Genomic DNA, 18,558 nt, shown 5'->3' with positions numbered 1-18,558 from the left:
TGTTGGCTTGACCATATCCCCTGAACAAAGAAACAAACCAAGCATTCTGAAAGAATACAGTTGCAATACACATTGCCTTCCAGTTAAGTCAGGTTAACAGAAAGTTCCAAAGGATTTTTTCCAAGCACGTTTTCCCTTAAAGTTAAATACTAGAGAAAAGACTAATCTAGGCTGACATTTTAATGCTGTACAGAGGGAGAGCTGTATTGCTCTCTGTCAAATGAAACTCTATCTTGTTAGAATGATGGAGCTAACAAGTCGATAAATTTCCCTGGCATATTACAACCTCCCCCTGTTTGGTCCTCTCTTGGTGATTAAAATTCTTCCAAAATGCTAATACAGACAATTTGGAAATTATGACCATTTGGGGAATAGAACTATGCCACACAAAGTTCCATCCAAGTATGTGATATACTGAATAAGATTGATTCTCGTGGAACTTGTGTAACAAAAAAATTAAGAAATAAACATGACATTCATTTTTTTTCCAATTTGTGTCCAATAACGCATACACAGATAACATGGCTTCTCATGACAGAAAACCATGATATGGATAATTTTTCTTGGAATGCAAATAAATTTCCCTCTTTCTCTACTCACCAACACCCCCACCCCCACCCCCATAACACAGGTTGACCGTAGAGTGATCATTCATTTGCAAATATTCCATTGTGCAATCCATTTCCACAGATGATACCATTTTATTTTTGGTATTTCTGTCAGTGACAGGATTTTACAAATCTTATGGCAATTTAGTAGTTTGGGCTTGCCCTTGCTACCTCTATCACTTGTATGTCCAGCATCTCCAGGTGCAAGAATAGTTCTTCATCCAGCAGTTATCAGGATCTTAAACCTTGCCATACTATTCCAACCATAAACTATGCTAGGGCCCCAAAAGATTTGTCTGCCCGACTGAAACATCACTTCCTTTTTCTTCTTGCACCAATTGCAATTGTGAATATTGATCTATTCTTCAATATTTATTAGCTTTTTTTGTCTTACATTAGTGATCATTTAAATTTATACTATTGCAATTTGGATAGGGGAGATGAAGTGGATGTTGGATTTTCAAAAGGCCTCCAATAAGGTGCTGTGCACAAGTCTACTTAACAGAAGAGCCCGTGGAAACATACTAGTGTGAGTAGAGCTTTGGCCAATTGGCAGGAAGAAGAGAGTTGGAATGCAGGGATCATTTTATGGTTGGCTGCCAGTTGTTGGTGCTGTTCCAGAGGAGTTGGTGTTGGGGCCGCAACTTTTTACCTTATACTGTACATCAATGATTTAGATCATTGATCTAAAGATCAATTGCTCTACAGAGAAGAGATGGAAAATCTTATGAAATGGTGCAAGAGTAACAACCTGAGTCTCAACATGCTCAAGACGAAAGAGATAACCATGGACTTCAGGAGGACCAAGAATGATTACTCTCCACTACGCATCAACAACTCTACAGAGTGGAGAGCACAAAGTTCCTTGGAGTTCACTTAACTAATGACCTATCATGGACACTCAACATTGCCTCACTTGTCAGGAAGGCACAACAGCAACTGCACTTCCAGAGAAGACTGAAGCGACCAAGGCTACCAGCACCATTATGTCAACCTTCTATAGGAGCTCTATTGAGAGTTTTCTGGCCAGCTACATCACAGTGTGGTATGGTTGCAGCAGAGAAATGGATCAGAGGTCAATCCACAGGATTGTAGAATAGCAGAGAATCACTGGAGTCTCCCTCCCCCCGTCGACATGATGTTCTGGGATCGTTATTTGAAGAGGGTGCGCAAAATCTTTGAGAACCCCTTCCATCCTGCACACAGCATCTTTTAGCTGCTCCTGTCAGGGAAGAGATACAGGAGTATCAGTGCCAGCACCAACAGGCTGAGGAACAGCTTCTTCGCACAGGCAGTGAAAATGCTGAATGACCAAAGGAACTGCTCACACTAACCATCTGAGACTCTCATTTGTGCAAAACGATATTTATTTATTTGTTTGTTTTTATAGATAAAATACTTGTCCTGCATATGTATTATTTGTCTGCATTTGTGTTATGTCTGGCTGTATGTCTGCATGTTTTGCATCAAGGACTGGAGAACGCTGTTTCGTCAGGTTGTAATTGTACCATCGTATGACAATAAACTTGACTTGAATATGGAAATAAAATGTTTCATGGCCAAGTTTGCAGATGACATGAAGGCTGGTAGGGGAGCAGATAGGGTTGAGGAGACAGGAAGGCTGCAGAAGGACTTAGATAGATAAGGTGAGTGGGCTGTGAAGCAGCAAATAAAATATAATGTCAGAAAGTATACAAAATGCATTTTGGTAAAGAAATAAACAGGCAGACTATTTTTTAAATAGGGAGAGAATTTAATATTCTCAGACACAAAGGGACCTGGAGGTCCTCGTGCAGAATGGCCTGAACACAGACTTGCATATTGAGTCGGTAATAAAGAAGGCAAATGCAATGCTGCCATTCATTTCAAGATGAATAGAATACAAGATCAGGGATGTGACGTTGAGGCTCTATAAGACACTGGTGAGACCTCACTTGGAGTATTGTGAGCAGTTTTGGGATCCTCGTTTAAGGAAGGATATGCTAACACTGGAGAGCGTTCAGAGGAGATTCACTAGGATAATTCTGGGATGAAAGCGTTATCATATGAGGAACTTTTGACAGCTTTTGTTTGTGTAATTGTTGGAATTTAGGAGAATGAGGGGGGAGGGGGGGATCGCATTGAAACATGTCAAATGTTAAAATGCATGGATGGAGTAGATGTAGATAGGCAGTTTGCCATGGTGGAGAGTCTCAGACAAGAGGGCACACTTCAGGAATGAAGGGTGAAGAATTTATTTCACTATAAAGTGGTGAATCTGTGGAATCTGAACGAGTCTTAGTGGGGGGAATTAGGGAAACCGGGGAGGGGGGGCAGCTATATCTTGAAAACTCACTCAGCTGGGGGGTGGGAGGGGAGTGGGGGAGAGGGGGTGGTGCCTACCTGCCGAACATGAATGTCCTCCATTCTCTGATGTAACAGATGAATGCGCTGCTTATATTACTTAGCCGCTAGTGACACTTGATGCAAGCTAGTGACACAAGTGGAGGCAGGGACATGGGCAGGTCTGATCATAGTCAGGGAGCACAAACTGATCTGACAGTGGTCAGATCATGGGGAGTGGGTTACAATACCTCATTTGGGGGGCGGGGTGAAAGCTCCGAGTGCCTGAGGATCACACTACCTCGTTTGACAGGTGGGGGGGGAGGTTTTAGGGAACGATTCCTTGGCGCCAACCCTCCGCAGGCCATTGTGGAGGCCAAGTCATTGGGTGTGTTTAATGGAGTGATTGATAGGTTCTTGATTAGCCAGTACAGCAAGAGTATTGAGGAGAAGGTCGGGCAATGGGAGAATGAATCTGCTCATGAATGAATGACAGGACAGACTCAATGGGCTGAATAGGCTATTTCTGCTCCTGTGTCTTAAGATCTAAATTGGATTATCTCATGCACAAGTTTGGCTGCAGCAAGACAGAATTTCAGTGCTCTGTACATTATACTTGTGTAGATGACAAACTCACATTGAGCTTCTGTTATTTGTTGTCAGGCTTCCTCCTGGATAATTGGAAATTCAGACTTAATCTTGCTTCTACTGGCTGATTCTATTGTGGATCAAAATACCTGGCGTTGAAAGCTTGGAAAATTAGTATGAAAAGCAGGCTTACTGGAAATAGGTTGGATCCTTTGGGAAGATGTTGCTAAATAATCAGTATGTAACCACTAAACCAGAAGACTGTAGCAGTTTGCTTCATTCCGTAAAACTGATTGAGCAAAAAGGATAAAAATCAATTTTCACTCATTGTCACAAGATCAGGGATGTGCATATTGAACCTCAGATGTCAGAGGGCTGAAAAAGACCATGTGTATAACAATCCAGTAAAACCCCTGGTGTCCGGAATTCAAGCCACTGACGGCCTCAAGCAACCGGTAATAAAATAAATAAATCAAGGAAAATAAATTTTAAAAATTAAAATAAAGAATAATAAAAAGGGTAAAAAAAAATGTACATTTAAAATTTATAAAAGTAAATGTTCTCTGAAGTAACCCAAAAACCGTTGGTGGAGATGGGGGCCACTATTCAGCTAGCGGAGGGCCTTGGTTGTGCTTTGCGCGTAGCAGCTGTTTGAATAAAGTTGTGTGAAACAGCAATGGTGTCACCCAGGATGAAGAGCTGGTTGAAGCCGCTCACCAATGGGATGACTCTTAAAGTGTCTCCTTATCCTTAGTAAGCATCACCCCAGAGAGAGGCTTTATCTATAAACTTGGAGGTGGGATTAATTATCAATTGTGTTATTGTTCATCTTTCAGGCGGCTCCTTAGAGGGGAAGAAACCTGCAAATGCAGTGATGGTTAAATGTTTTCAAAAGAATGTGGCTGAAAATGAAGTAAAATGCTGTAAGTGTAAGTACAGTATAGTTTTTTTTTGTCTTTTGTCCTTTAAGCTGATTATCAGGAATGAAGGTGCATTAGTTTGGCATTAATAAGGAGTAAGTCTCATGCAACCAGAAAATACACTTATCCATCATCCCCAATGGTGCTGAATACTTGGCATTTTAAAACCAACCTTTTTTTTGGACCTCTCAGCTCTGCAGGCATGTGAATAAGGTCAAAATAAAAGAGGAAAAGAGCCCAGTGCTTGCGCAAGGCAGCACTCTCCTTTTGGAAAATTTTTGAAAATTTAGACACAAAATTACCAGTTTCAAACTTCTTTAATTGCATCTCAAACTAAAAACGGACATTACAAAATAATGTAAACATGTCACTGTATAATAATGACATTTTTATTATTTTTATTGATTTTGAAAATGTTTATCCTTATAGTGTTTTGACAATTCATTTTTTTCTTTCTCCATGCCTTTTTATTGCCTTCATGGTGTGTTTGCTGCTTTATTCCACCTTGTTCCCGGTCACAATGAACACTCGCTGCTTTATTCCACCTTGTTCACAGTCACAATGAACACTCACTGCTTTATTCCACCTTGTTCCCGGTCACAATGAACACTCACTGCTTTAATCCACCTTATTCCTGGTCACAATGAACACTCGCTGCTTTAATCCACCTTGTTCGCGGTCACAATGAACACTCACTGCTTTATTCCACCTTGTTCCCGGACACAATGAACACTCACTGCTTTAATCCACCTTATTCACGGTCACAATGAACACTCACTGCTTTAATCCACCTTATTCCCGGTCACAATGAACACTCGCTGCTTTATTCCACCTTGTTCCCAGTCACAATTAACACTTGCTGCTTTATTCCACCTTGTTCCCGGTCACAATGAACACCTGCTGCTTTAATCCACCTTGTTCCCAATCATAATTAACACTTGCTGCTTTATTCCACCTTGTTCCTGATCACAATGAACACTCGCTGCTTTAATCCACCTTGTTCTTAGTCACAATGAACACTTGCTGCTTTAATCCACCTTGTTCCCGTTCACACTGAACACTCACTGCTTTAATCTACCTTGTTCCTGGTCACAATGAATACTCGCTGTTTTATTCCACCTTGATCCCGGTCACAATGAACACTTTGCTGCTTTATTCCACCTTGTTCTTGACTTTCAAAAAAATGCTGGCTGCCACTGATCACCAAAACCTCCCCACCAAGGCCCTGCTCCTGCCGAGAGCCCGAGGTTCCCACTGAAGCCCGAGGTCCGCTGCACTTCTGCTCAAAGGTAGCAGTGAGAAGACCGATGGGCCCCAAACCAAGCTCCTGAAGGTGGAAATAATTCAAAAATGCAGAAAATGGATTTTAAAAAAGAAAGGAGGAAAATTCACATGCCTGTCTCTGGCAAAGGGTCTTTGATCTGAACCATAAATATGTTTCTCTTTCCACAGACACCACCTGACTTATTGAATGCTTCCAGCATTTCTGTTCCCAAGTCTGGGCACAACAGGAGTCCAATTTCAGACTTGGAGGTCCTTCACCTGTGAATTTATTCAAATTAAACTATTTGGTGCACCATGGGAGAATAGCCGAAAAACGAGGAGACACTTGGACATGGCCAGTTAAACCTGACACCCAGTATAGCCACAATGTATTTGGTTTGAATAGACAGTTATTCATGGCAAAGCTTGAGGAAGTACAAAAAGTAGGCATGGGGAAATTACTGGTTAAATAGCAGGCCTTGGGTACATGAAAGGTGCAAGTAATCTGAGCTGTTGCTGTATGCAGAATGTATCACTGGGTGAAACAGATGAATTGCATAATTAGTTTTGTTGACTCAGTGATTCTGCACAATTGGTCCTGAACAGGCTAGTCATTCCTGACTTGGATAATAAATGGCCATCTACCTTCATGATTTAATGGTAAAATACTGCCCAGACATACATTGATGCTCAGTTTAGGGACAATCATTGGTGTTGTTTTGAGGATTTTGAATCTTTCCACAGCCCTAAAACATCATGAAAATTGAGGCTACAGGTAGGGACTGTTCACACTTGCCTCAGGCCCGAAACATTGGTATCTGGATGCTGTGAGGATTGCTCAGTTCCTCCAGTATTACTGTATTTTTATTCACAAGTGCTGAGCTTAGCTTTGTAAATTATCATCTTGAGTGAGGAGAGATATGGTAGCCACCTGAATAGCACAAAGGCATTGAATTTCTGGGTCAGGTTTGTTCATCTCGACTAATGCAATCAAATAAACCTTGGTTAGTTTAGACACTGCAACGTATTCTATATTCAGACTGTGGCCATATTGTACTTGTAGTAGAGCTCATTGCTTCAGAAATCACTGTCAGGGTTGATGCAAGAAAGACATTTACAGTTTTACATGTCTTTTCAGGACTGGAGAACATGCCAGTAAAAATTCCAATTAAAGATACAATTATCTCCTTCATTGGCAAAAATATTTCTAAAATTATAATTGAATGACTCACCTTCACAATATTTCCCATCAGCATCAAGTTTCTGTCCTGTTGGGCATTTGCAATAATAGCTGCCAATGGTGTTGCAGCACTGTTCTTGACACCCTCCATTGTCCTTGGCACATTCATTCACATCTATCAGTAATAGGAGAAAAAATGGTACATTAATTATAAATTAATCTGGTATAAACTATCTTTGAATTAATTCTATATGGATAATATTTAAATTGTCAGCTTTCATACAGGCATTTCAATAAAACAAGAGAGTTATCAAATATTTACATTAAGTGGGGAAAACAGACGCGTTAATAGACATCTAAAAACTATGTATTTATTGCCTGCGACCATTACCTTCAGCAGAAGGTCTCCTGTGATTATTAGTATCCAAGTACAAGACTAGGAATTGATCATCAATGAGACCAAAAGAGTTGGGAGAATAATTTAGCACCTGAAATCTGCTCAACCATTCAAATGTATGTATTTCTCCATGCATCCCCATTCTCCCTTTACCCCATAACCTTTGATACCCTTACTAATCAAGAATCTATCAACCACTGCTTTAAATATACCCATGGATGACCTCCACAGCCATCTGTGGTGACAAAATTCATAAATTCACCCACCCTCTGACTGAAGAAACTTCACATCATTGTACGAAAAAAAACATTCTTTTATTCTGAGGCAGTGCCCTCTGGTTATAGATTCTCCCACCACTGGATGCATGTCCATTCTATCTATCTGTTTTGATGAGATCCCTGTCCTTCTAAACACTAGTGAGTGCAGGCCAGGGGCCATCAAACACTCCTCATACGTTAACCCTCTCATCCCTGGGATAATTCTCATAAATCACCTCTGGAACCCCTCCAAAGCCAGCAATAAATTCTTCATGGCCAAATTTGTGGATAATATGAGGATGGGTGCTGGACCAGAAATAGGGAATCTTCAGAGGGTCTTGAAATGGGCAAGGAAATAGCAGATGGAGCAGGGCCATGCACTTTGGTAGAAGGAATAAAGCAGTAGACGGTTCTCTAAATGAGAAGAAAATTCACAAAGCACAGGTTCAAAGGGACTTTTGAGTCTTCATGCAGGGTTCCCTAAAGGTTAACTTGGAGATTGAGTAAATACTCAGGAAGGCAATGTATTGTTCACATTAATTTGAGTGGACAAGAATATAAAAGCAAGGATATAAGGCTGAAGCTTTATAAGCCATTGATTAGACCATATTTGGAGACCTATCAACAATTGTGTGCCTCATATCCAAGGATGGATATCCTGTCTTTGGAAAGGGTCCAGGGGAGTTTTATGAGAATGATTCTAGGGATGAAAGGTCGAAGAGCTTTTGACGACTCAGGAACTGTATTTGCTGGAATTTAGAAAGAGGAGGTGAATCTCATTGAAGCCTATCTAATAATGAAAAGGACTAGATAAAGTGGATTTAGCGATTAAATTTCCAGTAGTGGGAAACTCTAGGCCCAGAGGGCTCTGTCTCAGAATAAAAGCACATCCCTTTAGAACGGAGATGAGAAGGTTCTTCAGCTAGAGGGTGGTGAATCTGTGGAATTTGTTGCCAAGAACGGCTGGGAAGCTGTAACTGGCATATTTCAAGCAGAGGTTGGTAGTATTTGATGGGTTTACCTTGAGAGAAAGATGCTGACTCTCTATCTATGTCTCCCAATCTATGCATCTCATAATTTTATAAACTTTTATCAGGTCTCCCCTCATCCTCTGACACTCCAGAGAGAACAAGCCAACTTTGTCCAACATCATCCCAAAACTTATACCCTCTAATCGAGACAGGATTCTGATAAATCTTGTTTGCTCTATTTCCAAAGCCTCCACATCCTTTCTATGATGAAGCAAACAGAATTGCAAAAATACTCTAAGTGCAGCCAAACCCAAGTTTTGTAGAGACACAACATGACTTCTTTATTGGAGACTCAATACCCCATCTGATAGGAGCAAACATGTCATATGCCTTCATTACCATGTTTGCATGGCCACTTACAGGGATGAAGGGAGCACAAATTTTTCCCTGTACTTCCTGTGCCTTTTCAGGTCATTCCTCAGTCAAGAAGACCAAGACTGAGTGCACGTCCTTCCCAGTGAAGCCCCAAGAGAGGGTGACCATTCGCAGTAATGCTCAGTATGTGGTACCCATTAATGAAGCACTCATTTTAAATACACGAGTTAACTAGTATACTACGTTTCCCCATAGTCAGAAATGCTTGGGACCAGACGTTTTTCGGTTATTGGTTTTTTCAGTTATGGGAACGATGGCTTTAAGCAGCTCAGAAGTACCAGCTGACTTCTTGTATCAGTGGTTAAACAACAACATAAAAACAACGGCAGGCTTTTCGAGCATGAAATAATGTTCAATACTTACCAAGAACAACTTGATCTTTGCTTACAAAAGAAGATAAATGCAGCGCCAAACACAAGAAATTCTCCTCGATGGCCTTTTTCAAAGGTTTCCTCCAGTGTTATCTGCCTCATTAACAATAGTTTTTGTGTCTTAGAAGTCTTTCTTTAATTTTATAAACTGACACGATTTCTTGTTGTGTTATGAATGCACCAACGTCGAGGTACTCGAGATGGCAGAGGTCGACAGCATCGAGTCCACGCTGCTGAAGATCCAGCTGCGCTGGATGGGTCACGTCTCCAGAATGGAGGACCATCGCCTTCCCAAGATCGTATTATATGGCGAGCTCTCCACTGGCCACCGTGACAGAGGTGCACCAAAGAAAAGGTACAAGGACTGCCTAAAGAAATCTCTTGGTGCCTGCCACATTGACCACCGCCAGTGGGCTGATAACGCCTCAAACCGTGCATCTTGGCGCCTCACAGTTTGGCGGGCAGCAGCCTCCTTTGAAGAAGACCGCAGAGCCCACCTCACTGACAAAAGGCAAAGGAGGAAAAACCCAACACCCAACCCCAACCAACCAATTTTCCCTTGCAACCGCTGCAATCGTGTCTGCCTGTCCCGCATCGGACTGGTCAGCCACAAACGAGCCTGCAGCTGACGTGGACTTTTTACCCCCTCCATAAATCTTCGTCCGCGAAGCCAAGCCAAAGAAAAAAAAAAATGTCATCCATAGAGCTCTCTGCAAAACTTTTTGCCATTTGCAACTATATCTTTGTACAGTACATGAGAGCTCTGTTGTTATCAAAATGGACAAGCCGGGTGATCTTTTTTTTCAACTTTTGATGTCATGTCGATGCCACAAAAAAAGTTTAGTTTTGGATCTTTTTGATATTTGGAACTTTGGATACAGGGAAATGTACTGTACAACCAGAGCTCTGGATCAGATGTTTCAATACTGCTGCCTTTTTTGTCACCTTCCGTATGTTTCACTTAATTGAAAATTAAATGGGACGGTGGTTCCAAAAACATTGCATCTTGGGAAGGTACAGCAATGCAGATTGAGAGTGAGAAAGAGTGAAAACAAGTCAGCCTTTGTGATTCAGGTACCGGCATAGTTGTCCTTTGTCAGCAATATGCATGGTAGATGTATTGGGGACCATGAAGAGAATACCTTAGATTTTTCTATAGATTTTAGCCCCTCCATTCCCCCTATCCTCCCTGAAGAGGGGAAAGAAATGAAAATGTCACTGTGTATACTTTAATGCTGAACATTTGTACATAATGTTATTAACATTGTTCACAGTGAAGTATTAAATAAAATATTATTTTAAAAAAGTTAGCCTCTCCATTTCCCACTTTGTGTCTTTTTAGATCTAGCTATTCATAAAGCACAAGATAATGGGATGAAATTCTCCTCACATCACTAGTTATAAAACAAAATCATGACAAGTAGGATGATTAGGCCATTAGGCCCATCATGCCAGCTCTGTCATTCAATAAGGTCATGGCTTGCCCTTTCCCCCATATCCCTTAATTCCCATATAATGCAAAAAAACACACAACTGAGTGAGGCAGTGTGATCCATTTGCTCCTGCTTCAGACTAACATTCCACATGTAATTGTTGAACAACCCATAATAAACAGCTTTTTTTAAAAAAAAACTTAAATACTTAACCTCAGGGGAGCTACCCAAGGCACAGAAAATTAAGATTTCAAGAGAATGAACAAGAAGGACATTGGAACCATACTGCAAGACATTAGTCCTGACTTTATGGATCTCAAATATTGTGTGAATTGTTTAGCTAAAATACATCTTTGAACATAAAGAAACATTTACGATAACTTTTCCAGCTGTGCAGTATTCAGCTTTTGCTTTTATAGAGTTTGACTTTTCTCAACAATTTTCTCAAAAATCATCTGAATACATTTTGACATTCCATAGCCACAGAACAAATTAAACATTCCTCACATAAAACAATTCTAAAATATTTTTTCTCCCTGGATGGAGGGAATGCCATCAATTAAAATCTGAGTCTAAACTGATTGAGGGACTGGGGAAACAAAACATTCCTGCTAAGGACTGCTGGTGAAAGAACAGCTTCACCCCAGAGACCAAGAGAAATCGGACAACTCTTGGAATTAGTGGGAGATGCATTACTCGTGGGAGATTGCAACACACCAAGATTTATTTAGGGTTGCTGTTAGTAGAAAAATTGGATTAGCTGGATAGTGTCATTCAATGTGATAGGTTAAGAAAAATATTTGGTTGGATCTGTAATTACTTAGGATGTGCAAGTGCCCACCTTGAGTGATACTTTGTGGTAGTCATTAAAGAATAATCACCCTTTAATAAGAAATGGTACTGTAATACACTAGAATTTTACAGCACTGGTGTGAATAAGAAGTTTTCTTCTGACCACTAATATGGTTTAATGCCACATACCCAGAGACGCCATGCTCAGTGCTTTGACACAATGACATTCCCATTGAAGGATTAATTGTTGTGAAATATTCACCTCAAATCAATTTAATCATTGCTCACAACTCACTATGAAGGCATATATCATAATCCACTCACCCCTGGTTTTGGGGAGTAAGTTTGTTTTCAGATAAAGCTGTATGATCGTTACCCAAATTGAATGGGATGAAAGATGTGGAGGAAAGTCATCTTTTAGGTTTAAAATAATATTCCTTCTCGCCAAAGTGGGGAGAGGAATATATTTGCTATTATTCCATTCCTTCCCTACTCTGGGCAGTACAACATCAACAAATTCCTTGGATTTCTTTCCTTCTCAGTTAATCACATTGTTAAAGTTTTATAATTGCTCCCATAGACCTGGGAAGTACGCACGATCACAATTTGAACCTGGGTCACTGGCGCCGTAATAGCATTGCGTTAACTGCTACACCCCCATGGCTTGTAGCTGGATATCCACCAGTAAGTGACCAGAAATTTCCTCCAACTAAGAACAAAGCTTTTACTCTGCCTGTTGAAGGTCACACAATGAATCAACCTTTGAGTTCCATTTGATTGCGATTAGTTTTGAACCACGTATCCATGCCATCAGTGTAATAACCCATTTCACCTCCACCACTCTGCCTAATTCTTCTCCGGCTTCCACTCTAACTCAGGTGGTACTTAAATTACTGACAAGTGATCAACAGACTGACTAACGATCCAAATTCTGAATCCTGCCAAAACAGCCTGGATGGGAATTCAGATGATTTAAAAAAAAATGATATATAGTGGACACAAAACTACTGGATTTTTATTAACGAACAACATCTGTTTTATGAATCTACTTCAGGGGAGGAAATGGCTATACTCAATCTAGCCTGTATTCGAATCCAGGTCCACCCTATGGGATTTACTTTAAACGCCCTCCGAAACGCACAAAAAATTCAATGTTCAAGGGCAATATTACATCTAAAATTTAAATATTAAAAAGGTAACAGATCATTCCATCCCCCAAGCCCATGACATCCAAATATGCAAATTAACCTACAGCCCCTTTATATTTTTGGAAGGTGGAAGGAAACTGGAGCACCCAGAGGAAACCCATGCAGACAAGGGGAGAACATACAAACTCCTTACAGACAGCGTCGGGTACGAACCTGCGTCGCAAGCTCTGTAATAGTGTTGCACAATATTTAAGAAGCATTTCATTGAATACTTACATTTCCAAGACATCATACATTACAGACAAGTGATCATAAATGGGATTGGTGCAGGGAGGTACTTGATGGGGACACAGTCATTGTGAGCCAAAGGACTTGGTTATGTGGTGTACGACTCCAAGACTGCTCCATTTCCAGGTTCAGCAACACTTGCATTTTAAAGTTCTCTTCTTTTGTTTTCAAATACCTCCACACTTTAACCCTTATCTACCTCTTCAATCTTTCAGCATACCCCAAAGAGCATGACAGACTACTTCTGATCTGTCACCACTGTGATGTTGGAAATGTAGCAACCAATTTATATATAGCAAGTCCTCAAAACAGCCATGTGATTAACACTATGTTAATACAGAGGGAAGAAAATTGAGTCAAAATGAGAGATGCATGTTTGACCGCAGAAATGGTCAGTTCCAATAGAAATAGAAAAAACACATTTCTTGAAGCTTCTGACCTTAATATAGAACCTGAAAGGCTACAGTGTGTACAGATAGATTTTAATGTTCATTCTCACCTTAATTCTTGTTTTACGGCTCATTTTCCCCAATGCTTTCTTTATACGAAAATCTCATCTGTGTCCCTTTTCATCAGTAACAAAAATATTAGTTCTTCAAACCTTTGCTTGCACATTATCTCATGATTTCTGACCACTTTAGTAAACGTTTAAACCTTTTCCAGCTCATTCTTAGAGCAGTGTGGGTTCTAGAATTCTACACAATAATCTAGCTAGAGGATAAGCAATTCTTTATCTAATAGTGCAACTAATTCCTTGGATCAACACCATCGTGCAAGCTAGTATCTCGTAAGTTGTCAGACTGATAAGTTGCAGCTGACCCAGTGGTTTTCCAAATTCCCAGTTCTTTCATCAATTTGCACTCTCATTTTTGCTGCCCTTCATAGTGGACTTCAAACCGAACATGGAACATAAAAGTTAATGAAGGGCCAATCACAGCATCGTGCATCTTCTATTCGTCAAAAAATATCCAATCACTCTGAAAACATGTGATGAAACACATCCTACCAATCTCCTGAACGGACAACTACTCCTGGTTGTGCTTGTGCCTCAGCTCTGCAATAGCAATGAACTTAATAACAATATAATGGATTAGGACTGCTGAGTGATTCTACAACAGGAGACCAAATAATCAATCTGCCACTGTATCTGACAGAATCCGTTAAGATTAAACTCAAACATATTTCATGATTCCACATTGAAGGTAGAGCTGAATTCCAAACAAACAATCAAAAATACACTCATGCTATTGACTTTTAAGGGAAAATGACATTCCATTTGGCAACACTTTGAGAGCAAGTGCTTAACAACGCAATTTCAGGGGTTCACATCGACTTGAGTGTGTTGTCAGTGCTTCATCAGGAATTTTTTGGCTCCACACAAAACCCCTCGTCCAGCAGAATGTCTTGTATCAAAAAATGGCTGAGTGGGAACATGGCTTCAAACTATTCCCCAGAAAAAATATATTTCTTACTGAAAAGAACACAAAAGTTTAGATCAAAGGTCGGCCATTATCTGATTAAAGGTACATTATAGACCTCACTGACAAAAGGCAAAGGAGGAAAAACCCAACACCCAACCCCAACCAACCAATTTTCCCCTGCAGCCGCCGCAACCGTGTCTGCCTGTCCCGCATCGGACTTGTCAGCCACAAACGAGCCTGCAGCTGACGTGGACTTTTACCCCCTCCATAAATCTTCGTCCGCGAAGCCAAGCTAAAGAAGATAGACTGGACACATTTCTCATGAGAACGCAAATCACTTTGGTAAAGATAGAAAAAGGTAAACTTGTGAAATGGAAATGTTGGAAAAAATTTTGCCTGTGAATTTATTGCAATGGCTCAAGTGTGAAAGTAATATCTTGGGAGAGCACTCAATAGAATAACAAACTCCACATGGGATGCAAAAGGATTCAAAGGTCAAGGCTGTTAGTGAACAATCACACTAAATTCAAGACCTGCTGTAGGTTTGGGAAGTTCAGTGAATGGAGCTGGTCACTGCAGAAGTCAATCTGCAGTAAATGATTTCAGCCGCGGGGCCTTTCCTGTGTAATAAGGCTCGATGATTATGGTAAGTACGAAATGACCAAACATTCAGGCTAATCCATCTGCTTCACCAATGTGCTTTGGAAAAGGGCATCTGCTCTGCTGCCCTTACCTATAACCGATGATTACTATTAACCATTTTCTGTCACAGTTTTGCGAGCAACTCTGTTCAATGCCACTTAAGATTTAAGAATAAATGCTGAAGGCACCCACATTTTGTGCGTCAATAGAAAGAGACATCCGCGAAATGAGCTGTAACACCAAAGGTGTGCATGATCTGGAGGTTATGAAAATGTAATGCACCATACATTTCTACTTGCCTGCTCACCATTAAGTAAGAATCATGGCTGATCCATATCCCCACCAAATTCTTTGATTGCCGTAATATGCAAAGATCTGCTTGAGATAAAGGTTAATGAATCAAGGATGTGATGCCATTGTTGTCGAATGTTTAAAATGCTGAAAATGGCAGATACAAAACCATTACAAGACAGCTTTCATGCTCTGACCGATGAACGTGTTTACAAACCTGAATTGCTAACAAGAAACCAAACCCATTGAAGCAAATTTTATCATGAACTAATGCTACACTTTCTATTGCCTGACGAACTGTCTCCGATGGAGGTACACATTCTTAAGAGTGAACCCATCAAATGGTATCGCTTTCCTGCACTTGCATCCTAAGGTATTGGAATCTGCCTACAAAAGACCCATGGATTGTTTGTTTAGGGCATGTTTTAAAGCAGTGGTTTTCAAATTTTTTCTACTCACATACCGCTTTAAGTAATCCCTAAGCCATAGTGTGGAATGAACTGCCAGCTAAAGTGGTGAATGCTGGCTCAATTTTAACATTTAAGAATTTGGACAAGTCCATGGATGGGAGGGGTTTGGAGGGCTATGGACTGGGTGCACTTCAGTGGGATTAGGCCAAAAAAAAAGGTTCGCCACAGACTACAAGGGCCAAGGAGCCTGTTTCTGTGCTGTAAAGTTCTGTGATACGATGGGAGGCTGGGAGTGAAGGATTAAGTTTATAGTAGAAAGATAAGGAGCACTTTCCCCAAGCCCTACTGAGCCCCACAAAGCTTATCTCAAAGTAAATAGATGCAGCTTGAACTAAATATGCCAAGTTGAAATACATTTACAATAAAATATATTTTTTATTTTTAAATAATTAAGTTTGTGTGAGCCAAAAATACTAAGCTAAGAGTCTGAGAAGTATGTGGGTGCTTGTGGGTGTGGGAACAATCGCTTGGGAGCAAGGCTAAAACTTAAAGACAAAGTACTAAAGTATTGAGCAATAACAAGTTTGTTTCTTTTAAATATATACATGTAACAAAAGGAGAATTTCTTCCCAGGTAAAAACACAAAGCCAGAGAAACTCAGCAGGTCAAGCAGCGTCCTTTATATAGTGAAGGTAAAAGTATGTACGTTCTGTGGTGGAAATGTCGGGGAGCCCAGAGCGGCTGTATCGAGTGCCTGGCCCAGAGGGTCAGGAGGCCGTGCCATTTTGGAGAGCGGGGTCCTGTGGTGGATGGTGGGGTCAGCGAGGAGGTTCTTGGGTCTCTATCGCTAATGTGCCGAAGTTTGTGGGCCCATATTTAAATGTGAACTGTGTGGCGGTTCTTCACTTCGGGCTACTAGACTTTTTAAAATCTATGAAAATGTAACTCGTCTCTGCAGTGGCCACTGTCTAGTTTTTCATCTTTTACTGTATTGTTTGCACTGCTTTTTTAAAATTCACTAGGTAGCTCTATGTAGGTGTGTTTCAGTCTTGTGTGGCTTTTTTCTTTTGTTTTGTCTGGTGTAAGATGGCGTAGTCTTGTGCTCTCTACGTTGTTTTTGTGTAATCTCATGAGGTGTAGATAGCATTATGGTTTGGAGGAATGCTATCTCGTTTTTTACTTTGTAATGTTTTACAGTCTGGTCTTAAATGACAAAGGTGTTGTATGGTATAACCAACCTTAAGTATAAATAATTACAGTATTATATAATATGCATTATATGTGTTTTTACTTCTACCACAATGTCTGCAGATTTTCATGTTTTAATTCTTCCCAGGTATAAAAATGGTAAACGTTATACTACATTTAGAATGTAACATCCATGAAATTCTTTTTGCTTCAAGCAGCAGTTTGGGATTTTACAGAGAGTAGTTAAAGATTGATCACTTTCCTGTGTATTGACAGGACCCTGAAGAATGAAAATGAAGGAGTCTAAGCCACTAATTATTCCATCTGGATTAGAGTGCCATTTAAAACAGTTTCTTCTGTCATGGTCATTCCACAATGCCTTTCTTTTTCCTCAGCTGAATCAGGGTCAACATTTAATTTATCTTTTCTTTCAAAACAGGCACAAAATTGATGAGGTTAGCATCTTTTCCATTTCAGTTGCCAGAACTCTCAGCATTCCAAAGCAGAGCTGGAGGTCAGCATCAGTGAGAATAAAGATCTCTTCCAATCAGAAAACCTGTGCCAAGCCCAAGGCAATAGCTTCATATCTGCAGCCTTCATCAGCGCAGTAATGCCTTCTGCAAATGCTCTCCTCGGCAGCACCGACAAGATGACAATATATGACACAAGACATCGCAGGAGGGGATGAGATTCAGGTGAATATTTTCTAGAATACTCTCTGCAAGCTGCTACATTATGATAATAAACAGTTGCAACAGATGTGTTGTGGAGATTGAATGGAAGGGATGGGTGTATCCTTTAAATCCAGGAAACTAACAGAAGCCCTTGTGCATTTTGAAGTTCAAATTCAGTTAAGACATGTAGAGTAAATGACAGGGACTTTGTGAGCTTTGCTGCTCCTTGGGGTGCAAGTCTGCAGGTCCACACTAGGAGGTAGCAATAGAGAGAATGCAGAAGAGATTCACCAGGATGTGGTCTAGAATCTAGAATTCAAAGTTAGCAGGAAAGATTTGATAGGCTGGGTTTACTTTCCTTACAAGATTGTAGGCTGAGAGGTGAATGAGTTGAGCTTTATAAAATTATAAGGAAGCAGAATGGATAGAGCAGTGGTTGTCAATCTTTTTCTTTCCACTCAGATATCACTTTAAGTATTCCCTTTGCCATTGGTGCTCTGTGATTAATAAGGGATTGCTAAGGTGGGATGTGGGTGGAAAGAAAAAGTTTGAAAAGCACTGTTTTAATTGTACCTAATTGACTCGTTATGTACACGGTTTCATAACTCCAAAAGGAATGGACCAATAATTTCCACATCCAAAATTCATGATTTAAAGTCAAAGAACAAAATCTAAAATTCCAGCTTGGCCACTCATGGCAGAAGGATGCCAACCTGAATCCTCATTCCATTTTTTCACCAAGGATAAGAACCCACTCCAAATCAGAGTGATGAAATTACTTCAAGCAATGGCGTAAAGCTTCATCTTGTCATGTGTAAAAATTCACTTGGAACACAAGAGAAGAAGTTACCATCTCAAATCTGTTCCTGCATTCATTAAGACCATGGCAGATCTGTGACACATCATTTAATTTGGTTAACTGTGAGAGATTATTGTATATAGATATGTTTTTGAAGGAG

The 18,558-nt window shown here is 40.3% G+C and overlaps 1 protein-coding gene across 4 annotated transcripts in view; it reads right to left on the bottom strand.

Moving 5' to 3' along the window:
• The window catches only part of LOC138742615 (multiple epidermal growth factor-like domains protein 6), a 221,777-nt gene that overhangs the window by 92,763 nt on the left and 110,456 nt on the right, over positions 1-18,558 (bottom strand). For all 4 annotated transcript variants that reach the window (XM_069897268.1, XM_069897267.1, XM_069897270.1 and 1 more), the window contains exon 5: positions 6,934-7,056. In XM_069897268.1, coding sequence (XP_069753369.1) covers positions 6,934-7,056 — 123 coding nt within the window. The remainder of the gene's footprint in view (positions 1-6,933; positions 7,057-18,558) is intronic.

The sequence above is a fragment of the Narcine bancroftii genome, chromosome 9, assembly GCF_036971445.1.
Source record: "Narcine bancroftii isolate sNarBan1 chromosome 9, sNarBan1.hap1, whole genome shotgun sequence".
NCBI lineage: Eukaryota > Metazoa > Chordata > Chondrichthyes > Torpediniformes > Narcinidae > Narcine > Narcine bancroftii.
The sequence above is the reverse complement of the archived record's forward strand: the minus strand, read 5'-3'. Positions and strand labels throughout refer to the sequence as shown.